Genomic DNA, 22,223 nt, shown 5'->3' with positions numbered 1-22,223 from the left:
TTGATAAGGTCTGCGTCGAGGGAGAAAGCTGCACAGGATGTTTGATGCACTATCAGTTGCCTTCAACAGCATGATTTCCTGATCAACCTTCCCAAGAGCCACTTACGGCCAACCCAGAGGTTGGAACATCTGGGCATGGTCATAGATACAAATCTGGATTCCCTTTTTCTTCCAGAAGACCAAGATGTTGGTGCAACAGGTGATCTGGGAGAGATCATCTCTCCAGACCCTGGCAAGACTTATGGGTCTGCTGATTTTGAACCTCGAGGCGGTTCAGTGGGGGCGCTTCCATACCAGGTCACTGCAGATTTTTCTCCGCCCTTACCAGTTCCAGATCATGGAGAAACGTGTCATATCTCTTACGGTACCTCCAGAGGTCAAGGATAGCTGTGGTGGACCAAGGTCACCAACCTACACCAAGGGAAAGTCTACTATGTGGAGAGAGGATCACCAGTATCTCTGGTTGGGAAATGACCCTCAACGAGAAGCCCACACATGGCCAGTGGTCCTCCAAGGAAACCAGTCTCCTGATCAACCTCCTAGAGCTTCGGGCCATTCGAGCGGCATTGCTGTGAAGTTGTTTAGCTGGGCAGAATTTCACCTGAAGTTCATCAGGGCAGAGCACATCAAGGGGGTCTGCAACATAAAGGCAGACTGGCTCAGCCGGGAGAATATTCAATCGTGAGAGTGGTCTCTCAACAAAACACTCTTCCAGAGAATTGTGGAGTGTTTCGATCTACCAATTCTGGACCTCTTTGCTTCCCATTGGACTCACCATTTGCCCCGGTTCGTCACGAGGTACTTCCACAGACAGGCGGAGTCCATGGACGCTCTGACATCTCCTTGGCCACAAGGTCTTCTTTATGCCTTCCATCCAATTCCAGTCGTTCCAAAGTTACTCAGAAGAGTCAGGCTGTTGAGAGCCGAGGTCCTGCTAGTTGCTCTTTGGTGGCCACGGCGTCCTTGGTTTTCATCAATCCAACACATGTCAGCAGAAGAACCGTTTCATCTCCCAATTTGGCCAGACATGTTGTTACAGGGCCCGGTTTGGCACCCATATCCCAACTGGCTGCGACTGACCGTGTGGAGGTTGAGCAGAGATCTTTCCTAGAATTGGGCTATGCAAGAGAAGTGACAGACACAATTCTAGCTTCCAGAAAGGATTCCACTACGCGGATTTACAACATGTCATAGAAAGCATTCCACAGGTGGTGTAGAAGAAAGGACATGGATCCCTTACATCCTACAATTCCAAAAATTCTCCAATTTCTCCAGGATGGTCTTCTTTCCGGTATGAAACTGGCTACCCTTCGGCGACAGGTTGCAGCTCTGTCGTCCGTGCTTCAGCAGGTAGAGGAGGTTAATTTGTCATCTCATCCTCATATACGACATTTTCTTAGGTGAACTTCTCTGAGTTCTCCTCCACAAGTTCATTGTTTTCCTACCTGGTTGTCAAGCATGAGATTTCTGAGTATTTAGTATGCATTCTGTGCTCATACTTCCCCCCTCCTTTCTATTGTCCCTCTTTTCTGAATAAAGATCTCTCTTCAAAGTTCCCCCCCACCTGTTGACTCTCAAGGATGCAGAATGTGCAAGTAATCTTCCTATTGTAAAGCAGAAATGCCTCTCCCACGAGTTCCCATACATATCAGCAAGTCAGGAATGTGTGGGGAACAAGAGATGTTATAGTATCCAAATGAGTAGTTGATAGTATGCTTTGAAACTTCTATGCAATTCACATCTGTATGTTATGTTTTGAAGTTATCTGAACTTTGCCTTTGAAGTAGCCTTTAAGATGCCATGCTATGTAACATTCTGTATCACTTCCTTGGAGCAAGTATTGGATTATCAATAAAACGAGTCTTTGATTCAAACAATAGCTCAATTATTCGAAATACCGTTGCTTGACACTGGTGACATAACTCGGTGCTCTTGGCATTAACTAGGCCACCCTTTGAACCTCTTATGTCGGTTCCTTTGAAGCTGATGCGTATGAAGACTATTTTTCTGGTGGCGATAACATCGGCTAGAAGGGTTTCCGAGCTGGGAGCTCTGTTCGTTAAGCGGGAGCTGTGTCTTCCACATGGACAAAGCAGTTCTTTACCTGATCCTACCTTTTAGCCAAAGGTTTCGTCTAAATTTCACAGAAACCAAGAGATCAATTTGACGTCATTTTGCCCGCATCCCAAACACCACAAGGAGCATGCATGGCATACTCTAGATGTTCGTAGGGCAATCAAGATTTACCTTGTCAGAACAGAATCTCTTCGCAAGACCGACTCTGTGTTTATCAACATAGCAGCACCCAGGTTGGGTCAGAAGATGTCCAGATCAGCCATCAGTTATGCTATAAAGCAGCGTAGCAGTAGCCTACAAGTCACTTCATTTCGATGTATTGCCAGGGATTACAGCTCATTCGGCTAGAAGTGCAGCGACCAATGCGGCGTTTGACAAGAATGCCTCAGTCGAAAAAGTGTGTAAGGCAGCTACGTGGTCTTCCATTTCCACATTTGTACGTCACTACAGATTGAACGCATATGCCTCAGCAGATGCAGCATTTGGGAGACGAATCTTGCAGCATGTACTGCCAGAATAGGGCGATCCCTCCTGGACTAATATACTGCTCTGGGAGCACCCAACATGTCCTCTGCCTCTTAGGAAGAACGACCCTTGGCACTTACCATGAGGGGTCCTTTTTCTAAGAGGATAGGAGGACATCTTTCCTTCCCATCTATCGCCCTATCTGTCGACTATGCATTCTCATCTTGATCTAACTTCACTGCAATATCTTGTTTTTCTTTGCATTGATTCTAATGTCCACTGTGCTAGATACTGTTACCTATTTCCAACGCTAACATTGGTAGATAGTTCTTCTGGTTTATCTGTTTGTTGGTTTATTGTTCTTTTTTCTGAGTTGTTCTATATGACAGTTCATTCACTGCTTCTCGGAGTCACCCGAACTGAGCAAGGGGTGGTTCCCACAGCCACAGGAAGAGGAAGACTTTGAAATTCCTGCCTCCCTGATTGGATGGTGGGAAACACCCAAGATGTCCTCCTATCCTCTTAGGAGAAGGACCCCTCACGGTAAGTGCCAAGGGTTGTTCGGGCAAGGAAAATGACACCTAGATGATGAGGAAGAGACTGAGTACCCCTGCTTACCTGTGGCTGGGGGACAGGTGGAGGATGAGGCAGGCAGGTAAAATATCCCAGGTTGGGGTGTGCAGCTCCTTGTGCAAGGTGATGGATATCTAGTGAGAGAGTTCACTTGGCTGTCATAGGAGGATGGGTGGTGTTTCAAAACCCTGAGACCACCAGTTTGTGAGAAAGGGCAGTTAAAATTTCCAGGGTGGGATGTGCAGCTCCTTGGGCGAGGAGACCAACACCTAGAATTATGAGGAGACTGAGTCCCCCTGCTTGGCTGTGGCTGAGGAACAGGTGGAGAAGGAGGCAGCCAGGTAACATATCCTAGGTCAGGGGGTGCAGTTCCTCAGGTGGGTGAATGGTGGGAAGGTGGGGAAACAGCGGTCCTCCTTGGGCTTCACTCCCCAAGGTCCAGAGAGGGGTAGCCCAGTAGGGGGAGGTTTACCTTAAGGAAGGCAAATTCATCAATCAGAGCTGGGTCCAGGTGTGAGCAGTGGGGGCTGATGAGGTCATCCAGGTGGGAGAACACCCTCTTGCACTGGACACTGGGGGGGGGGCAGGATGGGCGTTTCATGGCCACTCAGGACAAGTCAGGACAGATGACAGCCTTGTGAGGCCAGTATTCCAAGTGACTGGACTCAGGAAGCAAAGGGAGGTACTCCCTTACAATCACCTCCACTGAGTCCTCAGCCAGGGCCTGCCTTGTCTCCTCCACAGTGCCACTGACCTCCCAACTCACCTCTGAGGCCTGAGGTGCTGAGCTCCTCCTCCTCTTCCCTTCCAAGCTGTTCCACTCCTTTGTCCCCTCTTGCCGCTTTGGCTGGCTGCATTCTCCATACCCGTCTGTGGAGGTCCCTCTTCCACAGCTGGAATTCCCCATTGCACAGAGTGATGTTGTCCTTAATAGGGGGGTTGAGGATTGTCAAGGACTGGTATGAAAACCTCTTGGTTAGGAAGGCAAGGCAAAGTTACAAAATTCCAGAGAGACTAATTCTCACTAGCCTGAGATGTCTGCCACCAGTCTTTTCTGACTATTCCCGATTATACAAGATTGAAAAGACAAGCCTCCTGGCCTCTCAGGGAATTTACAAGAAAGTCAGCCCTGCAAAGTAGGATTGCAGTCTGAGTCCCCCCCCCCAAAGAAATATTACCTAGCAGGTGGTCTCATCCAAAGCTTAGGCTTTTGAGGTTACTGGAGACAAGAATCTACAACCGATCAAGTATATAATTGATTTACTAAAGTGCGAAAATATTTTTAAAAGGATGAGTATGAAGGAGATAAAATTAAATCTAGGCCTATCCAACTTAGCTAGCGCAGTAAGCAAAGTTTAAAGTTACCAGGTGTTTGTCAGGCTCAGCATCAAGGAGCTCTGGTTCTCAGAGACAAGGCAGGGCCTTAGCCCACAACAGAACAGCAATTCAAGATGGATGAGTTGGGCAACCACACACATAGTTCCTGCCAAATGGCCACCAAGTTAGAGAGAGGCAAAAGCTAACTTACTCTATAGAAAGGATTCTGATGGGCTCCAGCCCTGGTTGAGCCAATCAAAAACCTGAGATGCGATGTAACTCTCTCTCTCTAACCTGTTAGAGTTCTTTGAGGGAGTGAACAAACGTGGACAAATGGGACCCAATAGATGTTGTTCACCTTGACTTCCAGAAAGCTTTTGATAAAGTTCCTCATCAAAGGCTCCTTAGTAAGCTCGAGAGTTATGGGGTAAAAGGACAGGTCCTCTTGTGGATCAAAAACTGGCTAATGAATAGGAAACAGAGAGTGAGTATAAATGGGCAGTCTTCACAGTGGAGGGTGGTAAGCAGTGCTCAGTACTGGGTCCCATGCTCTTTAACTTGTTCATTAATGATTTGGAGTTGGGAGTAAGCAGTGAAGTGGCCAAGTTTGCAGATGATATTAAATTGTTCAGGGTGGAGAGAACCAGAGAGAGTTGTGAGGTGTTTCAAAGGGATCTGTTGAAGCTGGGTGAGTGGGTGTCAACGTGGCAAATGAGGTTCAGTGTGGCCAAGTGCAAAGTAATGTACATTGGGGCCGAAAATCCTAACTATAAATACAAGTTGATGGGGTGTGAACTGGTGGAGACCGACCAAGAGAGAGATCTTGGGGGTCATGGTGGATAACTCACTGAAAATGTCGAGACAGTGTGCAACTGTAATTAAAAAAAAAGGCCAACGCTATGCTTGGAATTATTAGGAAGGGAATTGAAAACAAATCACTCAGTATCATAATGCCCCTGTATAAATCGATGGTGCGGTCTCATTTGGAATACTGTGTACAATTCTGGTCACCGCACCTCAAAAAGGATATCATAGCATTGGAAAATGTCCAGAAAAGGGCAACTAGAATGATTACAGGGTTGGAACACTTTCCCTATGAAGAAAGGTTGAAACACTTGGGCCTCTTTAGCTTGGAGAAACGTCGACTGCGGGGTGACATAAGAGATTTACAAGATTATGCATGGGATGGAGAAGACAGAGAAAGAAGTACTTTTCTCCCTTTCTCACAATACGAGAACTTGTGGACATTCAATGAAATTGCTAAGCAGTCGGGTTAGAACTGATAAAAGGAAGTACCACCCAAAGGGAACACATGAAATTCACTGCCACAGGAGGTGGTGGCGGCTACAAGCATAGCCAGCTTCAACAGGGGATTGGATAAACCTATGGAGGAGAGTTCCATCAGTGACTATTAGCCACAGCTTATTGTTGGAACTTTCTGTCTGGGGTAGTGTTGCTCTGTATTCTTGGTGCTTGGGGGTGGGGCAACAGCTGGAAGGCTTCTAGTGTGCTGGCCCCACTGATGGACCTCCTGATGGTGCCTGGTTTTTTTGGCCACTGTGTGACACAGAGTGTTGGACTGGATGGGCCATTGGCCTGATTCAACATGGCTTTTACATTCTTATGTTATTAAGACACATGATTTGCAAGGGGGAGAGAAACCAAATTTACTACAGATTGTTCTGATTCAACAGATGCCTGGTTGAAATCCATTTCAAGAAATCTTTCTCAAGAATTGCAGGTCCAGTCCACAAGTTGTCCTGCTGATATATTTCACCAACCAAATATAAAATACAAAAAAGTATAAATAATCCATAATTGCAAGAATAAAAGACTGACTTTAACATACAAATAGCACTCATTGGAATTCTTTTCATGCAACAAACCAGCAACATAACGTTTATAGCGGAATGCAAACCTCAGAAACATCATGCACAAACTCTCATTTCAAAAGCGGTCTCAAAAACCCTAGCTCCAAAAAAGTCACTTAAATCAAAAGCCATTCGTTCATCTCCGCAGGTGTGCAGGATCACTTCTACAATTTAAATTTCTCTTAAAGACACATGAGTCAATAATACTTTCATTTAATGGCACAATACATAATATAAAGACACAATATACATTCATTTAAAGGTACAATACATAATATATTAAATGAAACAAGAATAATCAAAGTTGTGATTTAATCCTTGTGGTGCTAAAGTTTGAAACCTATATATTAAGCATGTTTCCTGTTATAGCAATACTCTGGAGCAGTCCACGTGATTAAAGGGATATGGAAATTTGCCAGCAGGAGAAAAATTTCTCAAAATGGATTTCAACAAGGCATCCATTGAACTGCAGCTGGAAGTTTCTTCAAGAAGCAAGTTCTGGGATATATGTATATTGTGGTCTTACTATTTTGGTTTTTTTAAAAATATATACATTTATTGTCTAAATTAGAAGATATTACACATGGTGGGAAAATAATGAAATGTCTAGAAAAGTTGTAGTTTATAAAATTATTGATAATTAACACATTATAACTGCAACTGAACAACAACAACAAAAATTGTACAAATTCATAGGTAACATGCAATATCTTATAATATATAATATTTAGACATTTATATTTGGTTCAGTTTTTTGACGGTGCATTTTTTCTGTGTTTTTGGGTACCACTGTGGTCCCTGTGTGTTTGTATTTGGTTTTATCTCTGGCAAGGATTCAAAACAACTTATAACATCATTCTCTTATTCTCCATTTTGTTCTCCCACCACCAATCCTTTGAGATAGGTTATACCAAGGGAGAGTGACTGGCCTAAACTCACCCCAGTGAGTATCAATCAAAGCTGAGAGTGCATTCTTGGTCCTTGTGTCTTAGACTGTTAGTTGAGTGGCAATCAGAAAAGCTAGCCTGAAGTTTCTCTTAAATGGTGTCTGTTCTGCTGGAATAAAAAATGGTAGGGAGTTATTGCTAAAATTGTTTACCTTGAGTGCCTCTTGGATATGGTGGATTTAAATAAAACAGGACATGGCAAGTGAGTGTATGAACTGCCTTCAGTTTAAAAAATGTATTTGAAGTGGCTTCGGGTGATAAGAAAACTGCCTATGATTATTGATGCCACCTTCTCATGTGCATGTTATTCCCTGGCTTTGGACACACAGATGTGAATCAGTCTATCAGAGAGTTAACCTTGATTACTCTTTGGATTTTAAATTGTTCGTCCCCCCCACTTCCACTGCAGCTGGCACCAGAGGATGGCCCATTTGTGATGGTGCCTCACAGAAGAAACAGCAAAATGCAAAGGTTGAGAATTACCGTATACTATTTTTCTTTTTTGTCTTCCAGGATAGAATTATCAATTTAGCCGTTGGCGGTGTAACATCCTTGCTGCTTATAGTAAGTATTCATGGTTGACAAATCTCCTTTATGTCTCTGTTGGCCAAGACTTTGCTGCTATAGATTATAACATCGTTCTGGAACTGTGTTGCATACTGGGCAGAAAGGCTTCAGCCTTTCTCCATTATCTGCTCTTCTGAGGTGTCCTGGAGATTCCAGTTAGCTGTTATGGCTAATAGCTGCTCTGTGAATTGGTCTGATTTTCTCTTTTTCAAGTCATCAAAGCTAATGGTGGTTCAAACCCTTGGTGGCAGTAAAGTCCATTAGGTTAACTGCAGAAATGGTTCCTCTTGCCAGCCATAGAGACATAGGAAGTTACCAGGGCCCACCTAGGCCAGCACTGGTGACTTCACCTGGCAGAGGTCTTCCTAAGCTTGCTGCTGGAAGGGCCAAGACATATGTGCTCTGTCATTGAGTCCAAGAAGAAAACAAAGGGCTGCACCAGTCACAAGAGATAAATGAGGCCATAAAAATATCTTTTTATTACGCAGTTAAAATCCGCAAAGAATTCCCTTTGTGTTTTGCCAACAGGCTTCGTCAGGGGAATCTGTATGTATAATCTACACGTTATGATCCAGTGACCTCCAGTCTGCTTACCAAAAGCCTTATATATTCGCTTCCCAGTAATTAAAATTTGAAGGATTCTTGTTCAGTTGTTGTAGATTAATGGTGTGATACATACTTTAAAATGTACAAGAAGGTTGTGCCAACTTTGGGAAGTGTCTCTACTGATATCTGAAGAAATTATTTGGCTCGTGATAAAGGCTACAACTGAAACGAGGAGTTGTGAGCACCTTTGTCCCATTGTCAAGTTTGCCGGGTCTCTAGCTGCAGAGTTGTACAGTGGAGCCATGGTTATTGGGTCTCAAGGCCACAGATCTGCAGTTTGAAGTCTTTGGGGGCATCTATTAATGCTTATAAACTCTGGGTCTCTTTTTTCTGGTTGGCTGTAATCTGGATGTATATTTGCTGAGCTGATTAGCTGCTTTTTCTAAGAATTATATCATATGTTGGTCATAATATTTTATGTACGTGTGATTGTTGAGCTGATTAGTTGCTATTTACAATAAGTAATAAGTTTTTAATATAATTTTCATTGAATGTTATTGTTACACAGCAGGAGACCAGGAAGGCCTTCTACTGGCTGCCTCCACTCTGGTAAGGGTCTGTATGGGAGGGCCCAAACCACCCACCCAACCCCCCGTATCATCCCTATCAGCCATTACCTTTTAACCGTGACTAAAGAAATGTGAGGACTTAGGCAGTATAATAAAAAGTTTATTATAAATGCTCTAGACCAGCATTTCCCTTTTGCAGGGTCGTGACCTGGTACCGGGCCACAGAAACCTCAATACCCGGTCAGCAGGGGTGGGCCAACAGCCCCCTTCCCTCTCTATTTATCTTCAGCGCCACACTCCAGCCCCTGTCCCCCGTGCCGCCATTGTCTGTAGCACTCAGAGCGCTACAGACACTGCGTGCTGGCCAGAAGCCCTCCCCTGTCCCTCTCTGATATTCGGAAATATCAGAGAGGGTGGGGAAAGCTCCTGGCCAGCACACAGTCTCTGTATCGCTCCCTGAGTGTCCTTGGCCTGGACCACGGGGAGAGAACCGGACCACAGAGCGGAAACCCTGCTCTGAACCAACAAGTGGGTAGTAAAACACATAGTGCAACAGTGAGTAAAGAGACAGTAATGGTTGGTACAAAGAAAATAACAGCCCTGATGTGAATCTAGGGTTGTCAGGTCCAATTCAATAAATATCTGGGGACTTTGAGGGTGGAGCCAGGAGACATTGGGGTGGAGCCAGGAGCAAGGGTGTGACAAGCATAATTGAACTCCAGAGGGAGTTCTGGCCATCACATTTAAACTCACCACCCTTGGGTGAAGGCACCCTCCTACTGCAGTCTCTGTAGAGAGAGCCACCTTTCTCTCTCTACAGTTTCCCCAGAGAGAACAATCCTTCCTCTGTAGCTTGGCCTTTTATGCCGTACTCCCAGATCCACACCCTCTGGGCAAGTTTTCCTTCTAAAACTTCTTTCACCCAATCAGAAGGACAGAAGGGATCCTGGGAGATCCACTAGCCACTCCTACACAGGCTTCTCTGGCACCTGTAGGCCACCCTAGGCCTAGGATCAAGACAGTTATAATAAGATTTTCTGATTGTATGGCAAAAACTTTTTTACACAGAGGTGTATTTGTGTATTACCAAATTGGCATAAGAGGAAGAAATTACTGATGAACAAAGGGGAAACTGCTTTTGATTGGATTATACGCAGTCTTCCTTATAATAAAGTACTTATGGGTCTAAAAATAGTATGACTATTCCTTTATGTGATTAAAAAACAACAACCTATGATTGCTTTTAGGAGAACAAGGAAACTGAGGGAACACAATCCATAGTGACACCCAAAAATGTGTTAGACAACAAGCAGTTCTACCTAGTACTAATCTTCCACAGGGACATTTTGCCTGTGGAAATTGTAGTTGTTGTAACTTACCATGTAATGTGAAATATTTTATCAATTCTTATCAACCCTTTTCAGTGGTGTCGAACTCATTTGTTATGAGGGCTGGATCTAACATAAATGAGAATCTGTTGGGCCAGACCATGTATGTCATAAAATGTAATGCCAGCTAAGATAAAAACTATAAAGGACACTGACAAACACAATTGAAGATTTTTTAAAATTTTAAATCTGACCTCTTGCTCTGAGTCATTGCATCAAAATCTGGAGACAATGTCTGTATTGTAGCAATATTGAGTATGCTGTTCAGGTGGTGTTCAGGTTTGTATCTGTAAGCTGACATTACAGAAATCTCATGAACATAAGAACATAAGAGAAGCCATGTTGGATCAGGCCAACGGCCCATCCAGTCCAACACTCTGTGTCACACAGTGGCAAAAAAATTTTATATAAACACACACACTGTGGCTAATAGCCACTGATGGACCTGTGCTCCATATTTTTATCTAAACCCCTCTTGAAGGTGACTATACTTGTGGCCGCCACCACCTCCTGTGGCAGTGAATTCCACATGTTAATCACCCTTTGGGTGAAGAAGTACTTCCTTTTATCCGTTTTAACCTGTCTGCTCAGCAATTTCATCGAATGCCCACGAGTTCTTGTATTGTGAGAAAGGGAGAAAAGTACTTCTTTCTCTACTTTCTCCATCCCATGCATTATCTTGTAAACCTCTATCATGTCACCCCGCAGTCGACGTTTCTCCAAGCTAAAGAGTCCCAAGCGTTTCAACCTTTCTTCATAGGGAAAGTGCTCCAGCCCTTTAATCATGGTCAATGCTTTGAGCCTAAGACCCAGGGGAAAACATGTATTTGCTGGGGATGACTGTGCAGCTTTTCTACATAAATTGCTTCATGGGCTGGTCAGCCAATGGAGAAAATAGAGGCTTTGCAATTGAGCAAGCCTGGCAAAGCAATCTGTGATGCAGAACGAAGCAGATGACAGTGAGTTGCTCGCAGGCCTGAGCTTTCTGGGGGCCTGAATGCCAGTACATGTTGGCATTCATGGTTCCCTCAATGAACTGTAGCTCCCCAGTGCCAGCAGCACTCATGCAGCCCCAGACCATGACATTCCCACCACCATGCATGACTGTAGGCAAGACACACTTGTCTTTGCACTCCTTTCCTGGTTGCCGCCACACATGCTTAGCATCATCTGAACCAAATAAGTTTATCTTGGTCTCATCAGACTACAGGACATGGTTCCAGAAATCCATGCCCTTAGTCTGCTTATCTGCAGCAAACTGTTTGCGGGCTTTCTTGTGCATCATCTTTAGAAGAGGCTTCCTTCTGGAATGACAGCCCTGCAGACCAATTTGGTTCAGATGGTGTCGGTGGTGGGGGAGGCGGAAAGGCTGCACAGACAGTGGCTACGAAGAAGGAAATGGGGGAGGAAAATGGGAGGAGGAGGCGCCAAGGCTGTGCGCGGGGGGGGGGGGGGGCGAAGGAGGGAGGAGGAAACGGGAGAAGGAAAATGGGAAGAGGCGGCGAGACTGCATGTGGGGCAAAGGAGAAAGGAGGAAAGGCCGCCGGGGGGAGGCCCAATTGGTTGCCCCCACCCTCAAGGCCCTGGGGCCATGGCCAGCATGTCAAGCATGATATTTCTGGTATTGATTTAGTATGCATTTGGGGTTCATACTCCCCCCCTCTCTCTCTTAGCTATTCCCCTTTTCTGAATAAAGATTTCTCTTCAAAGCTTCCCTCACTTGTGGACTCTCAAGGATGCAGGATATGCAAGTAATCTCCATACTGTAAAGCAGAAGTACCTCCCCCGAGTTCCCAGACAGCGCTAATAGTTTTTAAATTGATAAGTAAATTATGGTTTTATATGTTTTATTGAATTGTTTTTATGATGTTGTGAGCCGCCCTGAGTCCGCTTGCGGAGAGGGCGGGATATAAATGTAAAGTAATAAATAAATAAATAAATATCAGCAAGCCAGGAAGGTGTGGGAACCGAGAGATGTTGAAATATCCAAATGGCTAGTTGATAGTATGCTTTGAACCTTCTATGCAATTCACATCTGTATGTTATGTTTTGAAGCTATCTGAACTTTGTCTTTGAAGTAGCCTTTAAGATGCCATGCTATGTAACTTACTGTATCACTTCCAAGGTATCGTTCCTTGGGCAAGTATTGGATTATCAATAAAGCAAGTCTTTGATTTAAACAATAGCTTGATTATTCGAAATACCAATGCTTGACATATTGAAAGTGATCCTTTTGGGATTCTAACCGAACTGGCAACTTTCTAACCATATGGCAGAAAGAACACCAGACAACCACAGACTCCCTACATCCCCTGAGAGGAGACGAGGAGAACGTAGAGAGGAGGAGACCGGAGTACGGACCTCTCCTTGGCATATCCTAGATGCTCGGAGAGTAGCGGGGAGAGGGTCCCCCCTGCACATCCAACAACTCCTCATCACCCCCTGGGACTGCGTGCCCAGAACCTCCACCACACTCATGGACGTGGCACCAGCACGGAGAGAAGCAATCTTGGCGCAGCTGTCACGGAGGGTGAGAGTGACGAGCGAGAGTAGCCAAGAAGGCGCACGAGCTGGGGCCGGTGGAGATCGCAATGAACCCCAATCGGAAGAGGGAGAAGAATACGACGACCCTAACCCTCCAAGCCCAGACGATGATGACGGTCCCAAACCTGAGGGTAGTGGATTTGTCCAGACGTTGAGGAGCGAGATGGCCGAAATGGCAAAATGCTTGCGGGAAGAGATGCAAGCCGACGCCACCTTCATGGCGCAAGAGATGAGACAGCAGTTGGAGAAGGTACTACCCCCAGTAGACACGAGAGGGACCCAACCACCCTCTCCCGGGAGACCGCCGGCAACACCACAGCCTTCATTGCAACTTGCTCCATGAGAATATGGCAGAGGGAGGGAGCTGGACGCCACTTTTGATGAGGACCCAGAAGAAGTAGAATACTTTTCTACCCAAGCAAACAGCTATATGCATTATTGGGGGAACACCTTCCCTGACAAATTCAGCCGAGTGGATTATCTGGGGTCGAAACTGAAAAGGGTCGCAAAACGCTGGTACGTAAGCCTGTACGAAACCAGAAGCCCAGAATTGGATACTGTAGCAGCTTTCCCAGAGGTGTTACTGACGCAGTATGAAGATCCTTTCCAGGAGACCTGAGCCCAAACCACTTTGTGAGACCTACAACAAGGATCAAAATCGGTGAGAGTATGCAGCCTTATTCAGAGCGAATATGGCTAAGATGAGGGGTTGGAATGAACTAATGAAAATAGAGCAGTTCCAGAGGGGCCTAAATGCAGGCATGTTGGATCGGGCCTTACAGCAAGCTTGCCCTGCCACGCTGGTGGGGTGGGTGCAGTTAGCCGCTGAGGTCAAAACCAACATGAAGAGAGAGGCCCTGCAATGACAGCAGCAGCAAGGGGGAAAGGGGGGACGTGAGTCTCGGTCTGGGGCAAAACCTGATGGGAAAAAACCTAACTCCGCAGGAGGGGCTACCAAACCAAGCCACCCTGCAGCATTGCTTCCAATGTGACGACCCAAATCACTTGGCTGTGAATTGCCCCGAGCGACCTCGAGGCCCCCCTTACTCTGAAGCCCAGTGCTCCTAAACCAAAGAAGAACAAGGGACACCAGAAGGACTCCACTAAAGGGAGCACCATTGCTGCCACCTCAGCAGCAGAAGAAACCATCGTCACCAATGAACTGAGTGAGATGTCCTGGGAGGACGAGCTGGCGGGAAACGGGGACGACATGCATTGAGAGGTGCCGAGCAGCAGGTCGCAAAACTAACAGCACCACTAAGGGTGAGGATAACTGGATCTTTATTTTTCGTTCCCCTGACGTTGTTGAACCCAAACTTAAAGCGATTTGTCCATGTCCGAGCCCTAATCAATTCTGGGTGTACGAGAGACGTAATCACTCCTAAACTGGTAGAAGCCCTGGGCCTCCATAAAACATTACTACCACACCGCATTCAATTTGAGCAAATGGATGGGACTGTAATGAAAGGGGAACCATGCTTAGAACAGACGCAAGAGGTGCCAGTGGGGATAGAAAACCACTGGGACACTGAACTCTTTGTAATGGCCCCCTCCTCATTCTTCGACATCATGCTTGGGGTAGGGTGGTTGGTGAAGCACGAACCTGATATTAAATGGGGGGAACAACCATAGACTTTACTGATAACAAGTGTGAACAGCATCATTGGGACAAAGGCTGGGGAGCCGAACCCCCTCCTAGGTACGAGAAACTGTGTTTGACAATAGAGGAGGTGCGGTCAATCCCTAATGAATACAGACTTAAAAAGAGTATTTAGTGAAGAGGAGGCAAATGAACTTCCTCCCCACAGAGACACTGATTGTGCTATAGAACTCATTCCTGGGCAGGAGCTCACCAGAGCTAAACTCTACTTGATGGAGTGGGCAGAGAAAACTGAATTAAGGAAGTTTTTGGACAAAAATTTAAAAAGAGGTTTTATTCGGTCGGCCACGGCCCTGCACGCCGCTCCAGTGCTCTTCAGGAAGAAGGACAGTGGGCTTCGGCTTTGCACAGATTTTCGAGGGATTAATGGGATTTCCACCTCGGACACTTACTCCATACCCCTGATCAAAGATCTGCTGAGCACCATATCTGAGGGGAGGATTTTCACCAATCTAGACTTATAAGATGCATACTTTCGGGTGTGCATTAAAGAGGGAGATGAATGGAAAACGGTATTCAATACCCCCATGGGCCAATTTGAATACTTGGTCATGCCCTTTGGATTACAAGGGGCACCTGGAGTATTTATGAACTTTATTAACAAAGTTCTATGGAAACACTTGTATAAAGGGGTCGTGGTGTACCTGGATGATATAATTATTTATTCTAAGGATTTACAATCGTATGTGAAATTAGTACGGGAAATACTAAGCACCCTATACATGCACCAACTGTATGCTAAGTTGTCAAATTCCACAAAACAGAGCTTGACTATTTAGGTTACCGGGTGTCAAAACGGGGGCTAGCCATGAATCCCGCCAAAATCCAAGCAGTGTTGGATTGGGAACCCCCGAGGACACATAGACAACTTCAATTTTTCCTCGGTTTCACAAATTTTTACCATAATTTCATACAAGGGTTTGTGCAAACGATGTTACCCCTAACTGACCTTTTAACGACTAAAGGGACAGGGACCGAAGCCAAAAGGCCAACGGCCAAATTAGAGTGGACGGCCAAATGTCAAGAAGCCTTTAATAAATTAAAAAGACGGTTCACTAGTGAACCTATCTTTATTCATCCCAATGAACAAAAACCCTTTGTGGTTCAATGCAACGCCTCCGATGTCGCTGTGGGAGTGATCCTGATGCAGCCCGATGAAGAGGGAGGGCTAAAACCTTGTGCCTGTATATCTAAAAAATTTCCCCAAGAACAGCGGAATTGGTCCGTTTGGGATAAAGAGACGTTCGCAGTGATTTTTCCATTAAAACCTGGAGGTCATGGTTGGAAGGGGCACGAATGCCGTTTGAAATCTGGACAGACCATAAAAATCTAGAGGAACTCACGGGACGTAGGAAATTGACAGAAAAGCAGATTCGCTGGGCGGGCTTCTTCGCCAAGTTCAATTTTACACTGAAACACATCCTGGGTTCAAAGAATTTCTCAGCTGATGCCTTGTCTCAACTTCCCCAACATAATACTCAAAGGGAAGAAGTCATTGACTCTATTATCTCGCTAAGCACTTAGGAGGGGCCATGACTACCCATTCCAAGGCAAAGCGAGAAAACTTAGAAAAGAAGTGGGGAGAGGGGAGAAAGACTGATCACAGAAGTAGAGAAAGAAGGTGATAAGAAGCCTGACGGAGTTACCAAAGGAGAAGGGGGGTTCTGGTACCGAGAGGAAAGCTCTATGTGCCTGAGAGCCTACGATGGGAAGTATTACAATTTTGCCATAATAGCAAATTGGACATTTTGGGTATGTGAAAATGTTGCATTTAGTGAATCGGCAGTTCTGGTGGCCAACAATGAAAAAAGACATTTCCAACTGGGCTTCTTGCCCAGTATGCATAATGGCCAAGAAAAGGGGTGGGAAACCCCCAGGGTTATTGCAACCTCTGGAGACCGCTACCAGACCATGGGTGGTGGTATCGATGGACTTCATAGTGGAGCTCCCGACATCTCAAGGGAAAACTGTTATTTTGGTGGTGGTGGACACATTTTTGAAACAGGCGCGCTTCATTCCATGCGCCCAACTCCCCACTGCAAAAAGACTAGCTCACTTGTTTTTCCAACACATGGTTAAACTACACTCATTCCCAGATAAGATTATTAGTGACAGAGGACCTCAGTTCGTTGCCAACTTTTGGCGGGAGTTCTGCAAATTGACAGGAATAGAGCAAAATCTAAGCTCAGCGTATCACCCTCAGACCGACAGACAAATGGAAAGGGCGAATGCACTCCTAGAACAGTATTTATGGTGTTTTGTCAACCACCAACAATCGAACTGGGTAGAACTCTTACCTTTTGCAGAATGTGGATATAATAGTGTACATAGCTCCACCAAAACCTCCCCTTTTTTGGTAGTGAATGGATACGAGGGGAAGCCCTTCCCGTTATTACCAGGTTTAATAGTGTCAGAATTACCTTCTTCTTTCGAACATTGGTGGGGGAGTTTGGGGAAAACATGGAAAGTAATACAAGAGAATCTGGAAGCAGCTAAAGACAGCTACAAGAGGCATTGTGACAAAAACCATGCTCCTGTGTGGGACTTTAAATTAATGTAAATAAAGAAATACAGATGGACACATGGGAATATTTGTGGAAGAACTCTATGAAACTCTCAACATGTCAGAGTATTAAAGAAAAATGTTTTAAGATGATGTACAGATGGTATATGACTCCTAAAAAGTTGGCAAAGATGAACAATAAGATGCCAAATAGATGCTGGAAGTGTAAAAAACATGAAGGTTCTTTCTACCATATGTGGTGGACTTGTGAAAAAGCAAAAAAGTACTGGCAGATGATTCAACAAGAGATTTCTAAGATCTTGGGATACAAATTTAATGAAGTTGCAGAGACTTTTCTGTTGGGATTACAAATGGAAAAATTTCCAAAAGAAGATAGAACTTTAATTTGGTACTTGCTCTCAGCTGCTAGGACATTGTATGCACAGTTGTGGAAGCAAGAAAAAATACCAGAGAAATGGGATTGGATTGTAAAAGTTTTGACATGGAGTGAAATGGACAAGTTGACAAGAACCTTAAGAGACTATGATTTAGAAGTATTTAAGATGGAGTGGAAAAAGTTCAGAAGATACGTAGAAAAAGAGTGGAAAATAAAAGGACATTGGACAATTTTGATAATGACTAAGTACAAGAGGGAGGAGGATATCAATTTTGGTTCTTATTAATTAAGGGTACCTTTAATATTAAGATTTTAAGTATATAACACTGGCGGGGGTCAAGTAACGGGGGTGGGAGGGGTGGGTAGAAAGTAATATATGGGATAGATTAAAAAAAAAGTAATTATTAGTGAAGTAAGAAATTGAAATTTATTACCATATGTTACTAATAAAATTGTTTGAAAACTAAACAATAGCTTGATTATTCGAAATACTGATGCTTGACATGGCAGGATGGCCTTGGGGCTGGTCCCTGGGTCCAGAAAGGTTGGGGACCACTGCTGTATATCATCCAATACTCCTCTAGTAAACTTTATGTTAGAAAAACAACCAGAAACTTAAGAACACACGTAGCAGAACATAAAAGTAATATTAATTTGAAAAGAACAAGTGCCTCATTGGCTAAACATTTTATGGAAATGTGCTCCCTCTGATTTTATTTTAGGGCTGTGCAGAAATTAACCTGTAGAAATGAAAGGCTGCTACTAAAGGGAGGGGTGGGGGAAGCAGACTGGGTTGTTAGGCTCCAGACACTGATACCTAAACAGTTAAAATTGCATCAGCTTATGTAAAAAAATAGATTGCATCAATTAGGCACTGGAATATAATAGAATCCTTCTAGGGGCGATTTGATACTGATTTTATAGTCCTTTTGAAGAATTGCTGTAAGACAAAACAGGTGTGTAACATTCATTTAGACATAGAAAAATACTTTTAATTTTGAGCCAAAACCTGTTGGGTGCTGGACACCATTATCTCTCCTATTTACAGGGAGTTTCTTTTCCTCATGCAATCTCAAGGACAGAATAAGCTCTACCACAGAGGTGTCAAACTCATTTGTTACAAGGGCTGGATCTGACATCAATGTCACTTTGTCAGGCTGGGCCATGTGTTCCGTAAAATGTAACATGAGGTACCAGAGATATAAACTTTATAAAGATGATTTCAGATGTTGAATGGCAATAGCAGGTGTAATTGGATCAGGTGTGATATGCAGAGGAGTAGTAGGCGTGGAGATGTCTGCGCTGGTAATGAGACAGGAAATTAGGGCTCAATTTGGTACGGGAGGATTCAGTCCAGGAGGATGCAAATAATAAAAGGAAATAAGCCTGAACAAGTGAACAGTGACTTACTCTACCATGAATTTGTTAGTCTTTATGGTGCTACTGGACTCTTACGCTTTCTACTGCTATTAGAAACCACAAAATTCAAAAACCAGTAGGGGAACATTTTGAACTTTCAGGACATTCAGTTGCTAAGAGTAGCAGTTCTCTTACAAAGGAATTTCAAAGAGAGGTTAGAGAGACTATTGAATGGCAACTGATGACAATGCTCAAGACAATGCATCCTCCAGGACTGAATTGAGACCTAGGTTTCATCTCTTATTACCAATGCCTTCTATTGTCATTTGGTGCCTGACTGTTAAACAAGGGATGGAGAGACGCAGTGAAGTTTGGGCTTTGATGATAGAGTAAATCGGCGAGACTAATTCTGGGTTTATAAATTAACTGGGGACTCCTCCTTCTCTCTCCCTCCCTCTCTCTCTCTGAAGAAGTGTACAGGCACACAAAAGCTTATACCTGGAATAAAATGTTGGTTTTCTCAAAAGTGCTACAGGACTCTGCCTCTTTCTCTTCCTCTCTCTCTGGCGTGCTCTCTCTGCCTCTTTCTTTCCCTCCCTTCCCATCCCTCCCCCAAAGAAGTATGCAGGAAAGCTTATTCCTGGAATAAAATGTTGTTGGTCTTTTCAAAAGTGCTACAGGATTCTCTCTGGCTCTTTCTTTCCTCTTCTTCTGAAGAAGTGTGCAGGCACACAAAAGTTTATAGTTGGAATAAAATGTCATTGGTCTTCTTAAAAATACTTTAAAAATACTCTCTCCCTCTGGCTCTTTCCTTCCTCCTCCCTCCCCAGAGGAGGGGGAGGAGTCCTTGACCAATTGAGGGAAGTGAGGCTTGGCTTCCTTTCCCTCCTCTGTGAAGCAGAAATAGGAGAGACTTGATAAAAGCCAGTTCCAGTGCTGGAAACAGGAAGGAGGAACAGGATGTAGGAAGCAGCAAACAGCAGTTGCTTGTGGGCAGGACCAGATCTACATGTTTTTTGAGGGGGGGCAAAATTAAAAAATGATGCCCCCTTATGGGCCATTCTATCTTATGGTCCCATAGATTACAATGGACTCCATACCCAATTTGCCCCCCCCGGTCAGCGCCTGGGGCAAGCACCCCCCTCTGCCCCCCCCCCCAGATCCGGCCCTGCTTGTGGGCCTTCTTGGAGGCTTGCAGGGGATGGATGTAGCCCACAGACTGTATGTTTGACACCCCGGCTCTAGTTTTTTTGTATGTGATTGATATTTTATGATCTGATCTTTAATATGTCTTATTTGTATAATTTTAACTATACCATTATTTATATAAACTCAGTGGTGTAATTGTATATTTGATATTACAGATTCCCCTGACAAAGCCTGTTGGTGAAACATGTAGGGAATTCTTTGGAAATTTAATTGTAATAAATATATACCTGATTTTGCACCATTGGCCTTGGCATTTTTTAATTTCCTGCCGCTGAATTCCTCATGAGTGAGCCACAGTTCAGTGAGATAAGAGGAAAGAAATACTTCTTTCCTCCACTGTTAACTTTCAGAAACTTCATTGTGTCTTTTTCTTTAATTCCAACCCCCCCATACCTTTATTTATGTTCAGCTTTTCTCTGTACTGGTGACCCAAAGCAGTTAACTTTGCAGAAAAATGATACAACTAGGGCTTCTGAGTGCCAAGCAGGTATGCTATCTCTTCTAGCTGATTGGCCCTTTAGCCTGCAGCTGCATAGCAGCAGAGGACATGAGTGCACTGGCTCATGCCTCTAGGCACTGTTAGGGAGGTATATATATTCTGTGTATGAATTAGGCTTCCCAATCAGAAGGTCCCAGTGGGGGATCCCCCGGTTTTACCGTCTTTCCCCCGCCCCCAGCCAGCCCCGCCCCCACAGCCACCATGCAGCTCTAGATCTCTAGTTCCAAAATGTGTGTGTGTGTGTCTGTGTGCTTTTAAAGTTCAGCAGGAAGTACTTCATGGGAAGGGTCAGCAACACAGTCCCGATTTGTTTTGCTTTTGTTTCAGTGTGTTTGTGTGTGAGAGAGAGAGGGAGCAGTAGCCCGTTCTTTTCAGATGTTGTTGTGGAGGAACCAGACCCAGTAAGTGTGTGTGTGTGTGTGTGAGAGAGAGAGAGAGAGAGAGGGTTGCCAATCCCCAGGTTTGGAGGCCCTCCTCCCTGCTTTAGGGTCATCAGAAAGTGGCGGTGGGGGAGGGAAATGTCTACGGAGAACAATTCCTATGGGGAATAATGGGGAATTGATCTGCGAGTATCGGGAGCTTTGGGGGGCGGCTGTTTTTTGAGATAGAGGTACCAGATTTTCAGTATAGCATCTAATGCCTCTCCCCAAAATACCCCCCAAGTTTCAAAACGATTGGACTGGGGCCAATGAGCCCCCAAAGGTGCCCCTATCCTTCGTTATTTCCTATGGAAGGAAGGCATTTTAAAAGGTGTGCCGTCCCTTTAAATGTGATGGCCAGAACTCCCTTGGAGTTCAGTTATGCTTGTCACACCCTTGCTCCTGGCTCCACCCCCAAGTCTCCTAGCTCCACCCCCAAAGTCCCCAGATATTTCTTGAATGGGACTTGGCAACCCTAATATGAATATGCCAACTAATCCTCCTTATGGGGCAATGTCCCTTCACTCACCAGGCGCAGGATATTCCACCTCTTCTTCTATAGCTGTCTGTAGTTGAGTCCAGTGTGAAGTAATCTCCTTTGGCACACGTATTTGCTTAAGTGACATTGTACATTGTTATATACAGTGAAGCAAACAGTAAGCTGAGAAAGAAAACATGTTTTGTGGCAACCAGCAGCAGTTACTTCTCCAACTGCTAGGAAAAGAATGTTCACCCACAGCAGAGAGGGGGGCCAGTTCATCAGCAGCAGATAAACAGACACCGCACAATCTATCAAGCCCCCTTTCCACCTGCAGTTACTCTTTTTCCATTCAAATTAGGCTGCAGTGAACTATTCTAACAGGCACCCCCAGGCCTTTAGTTACTTTGAGCAAAGAGAAGAATGAATTCATTTAGGTGTTATTCAGCTGCTGCTGGTCAGCAATTTGCAACCAGATTTTCTGAACAGGAGAAATGTTGAGTTGTTTGCGGGGGGGGGGGGTGTTAGCATCACCAAATGGCTAACAGTTAGCTGGTCAGGGTCTCCCTGCTGGACCTGGCAGAGAACAGGCAAGAACCAAATTGACCACTTGGCTCAAAGACCCTCAGAAAGAAATACATGAAAAGAATTTTTAAAAATAAATTTTATTTTGAATTTTTAAGTGAATACAGAATGGAAAAAAAGCAGTGGGGGAAAATGCTTAAGAAATATAATTACCAGAAGCACAATATAAAGGGCAATTTTACAGATATTAAGGATATTCCTTGGTCAAAATATGTGTGTTTGTATTTTAAAAGTATATGGCATAATAGTTT

At 44.5% G+C, this 22,223-nt stretch overlaps 1 protein-coding gene across 1 annotated transcript in view; it reads left to right on the top strand.

Moving 5' to 3' along the window:
* TMEM243 (transmembrane protein 243) overlaps nt 1-22,223 on the top strand; it is a 45,110-nt gene that overhangs the window by 3,501 nt on the left and 19,386 nt on the right. Inside the window, exon 2 of the mRNA XM_060257941.1 lies at nt 7,763-7,813. Within this exon, the coding sequence (XP_060113924.1) occupies nt 7,763-7,813 (51 nt within the window). The remainder of the gene's footprint in view (nt 1-7,762; nt 7,814-22,223) is intronic.

This window comes from Heteronotia binoei, chromosome 17 (genome assembly GCF_032191835.1).
Source record: "Heteronotia binoei isolate CCM8104 ecotype False Entrance Well chromosome 17, APGP_CSIRO_Hbin_v1, whole genome shotgun sequence".
Taxonomy (NCBI): domain Eukaryota; kingdom Metazoa; phylum Chordata; class Lepidosauria; order Squamata; family Gekkonidae; genus Heteronotia; species Heteronotia binoei.
Note: the sequence above shows the minus strand (reverse complement) of the source record. Positions and strands in the feature narration are given on the sequence as shown.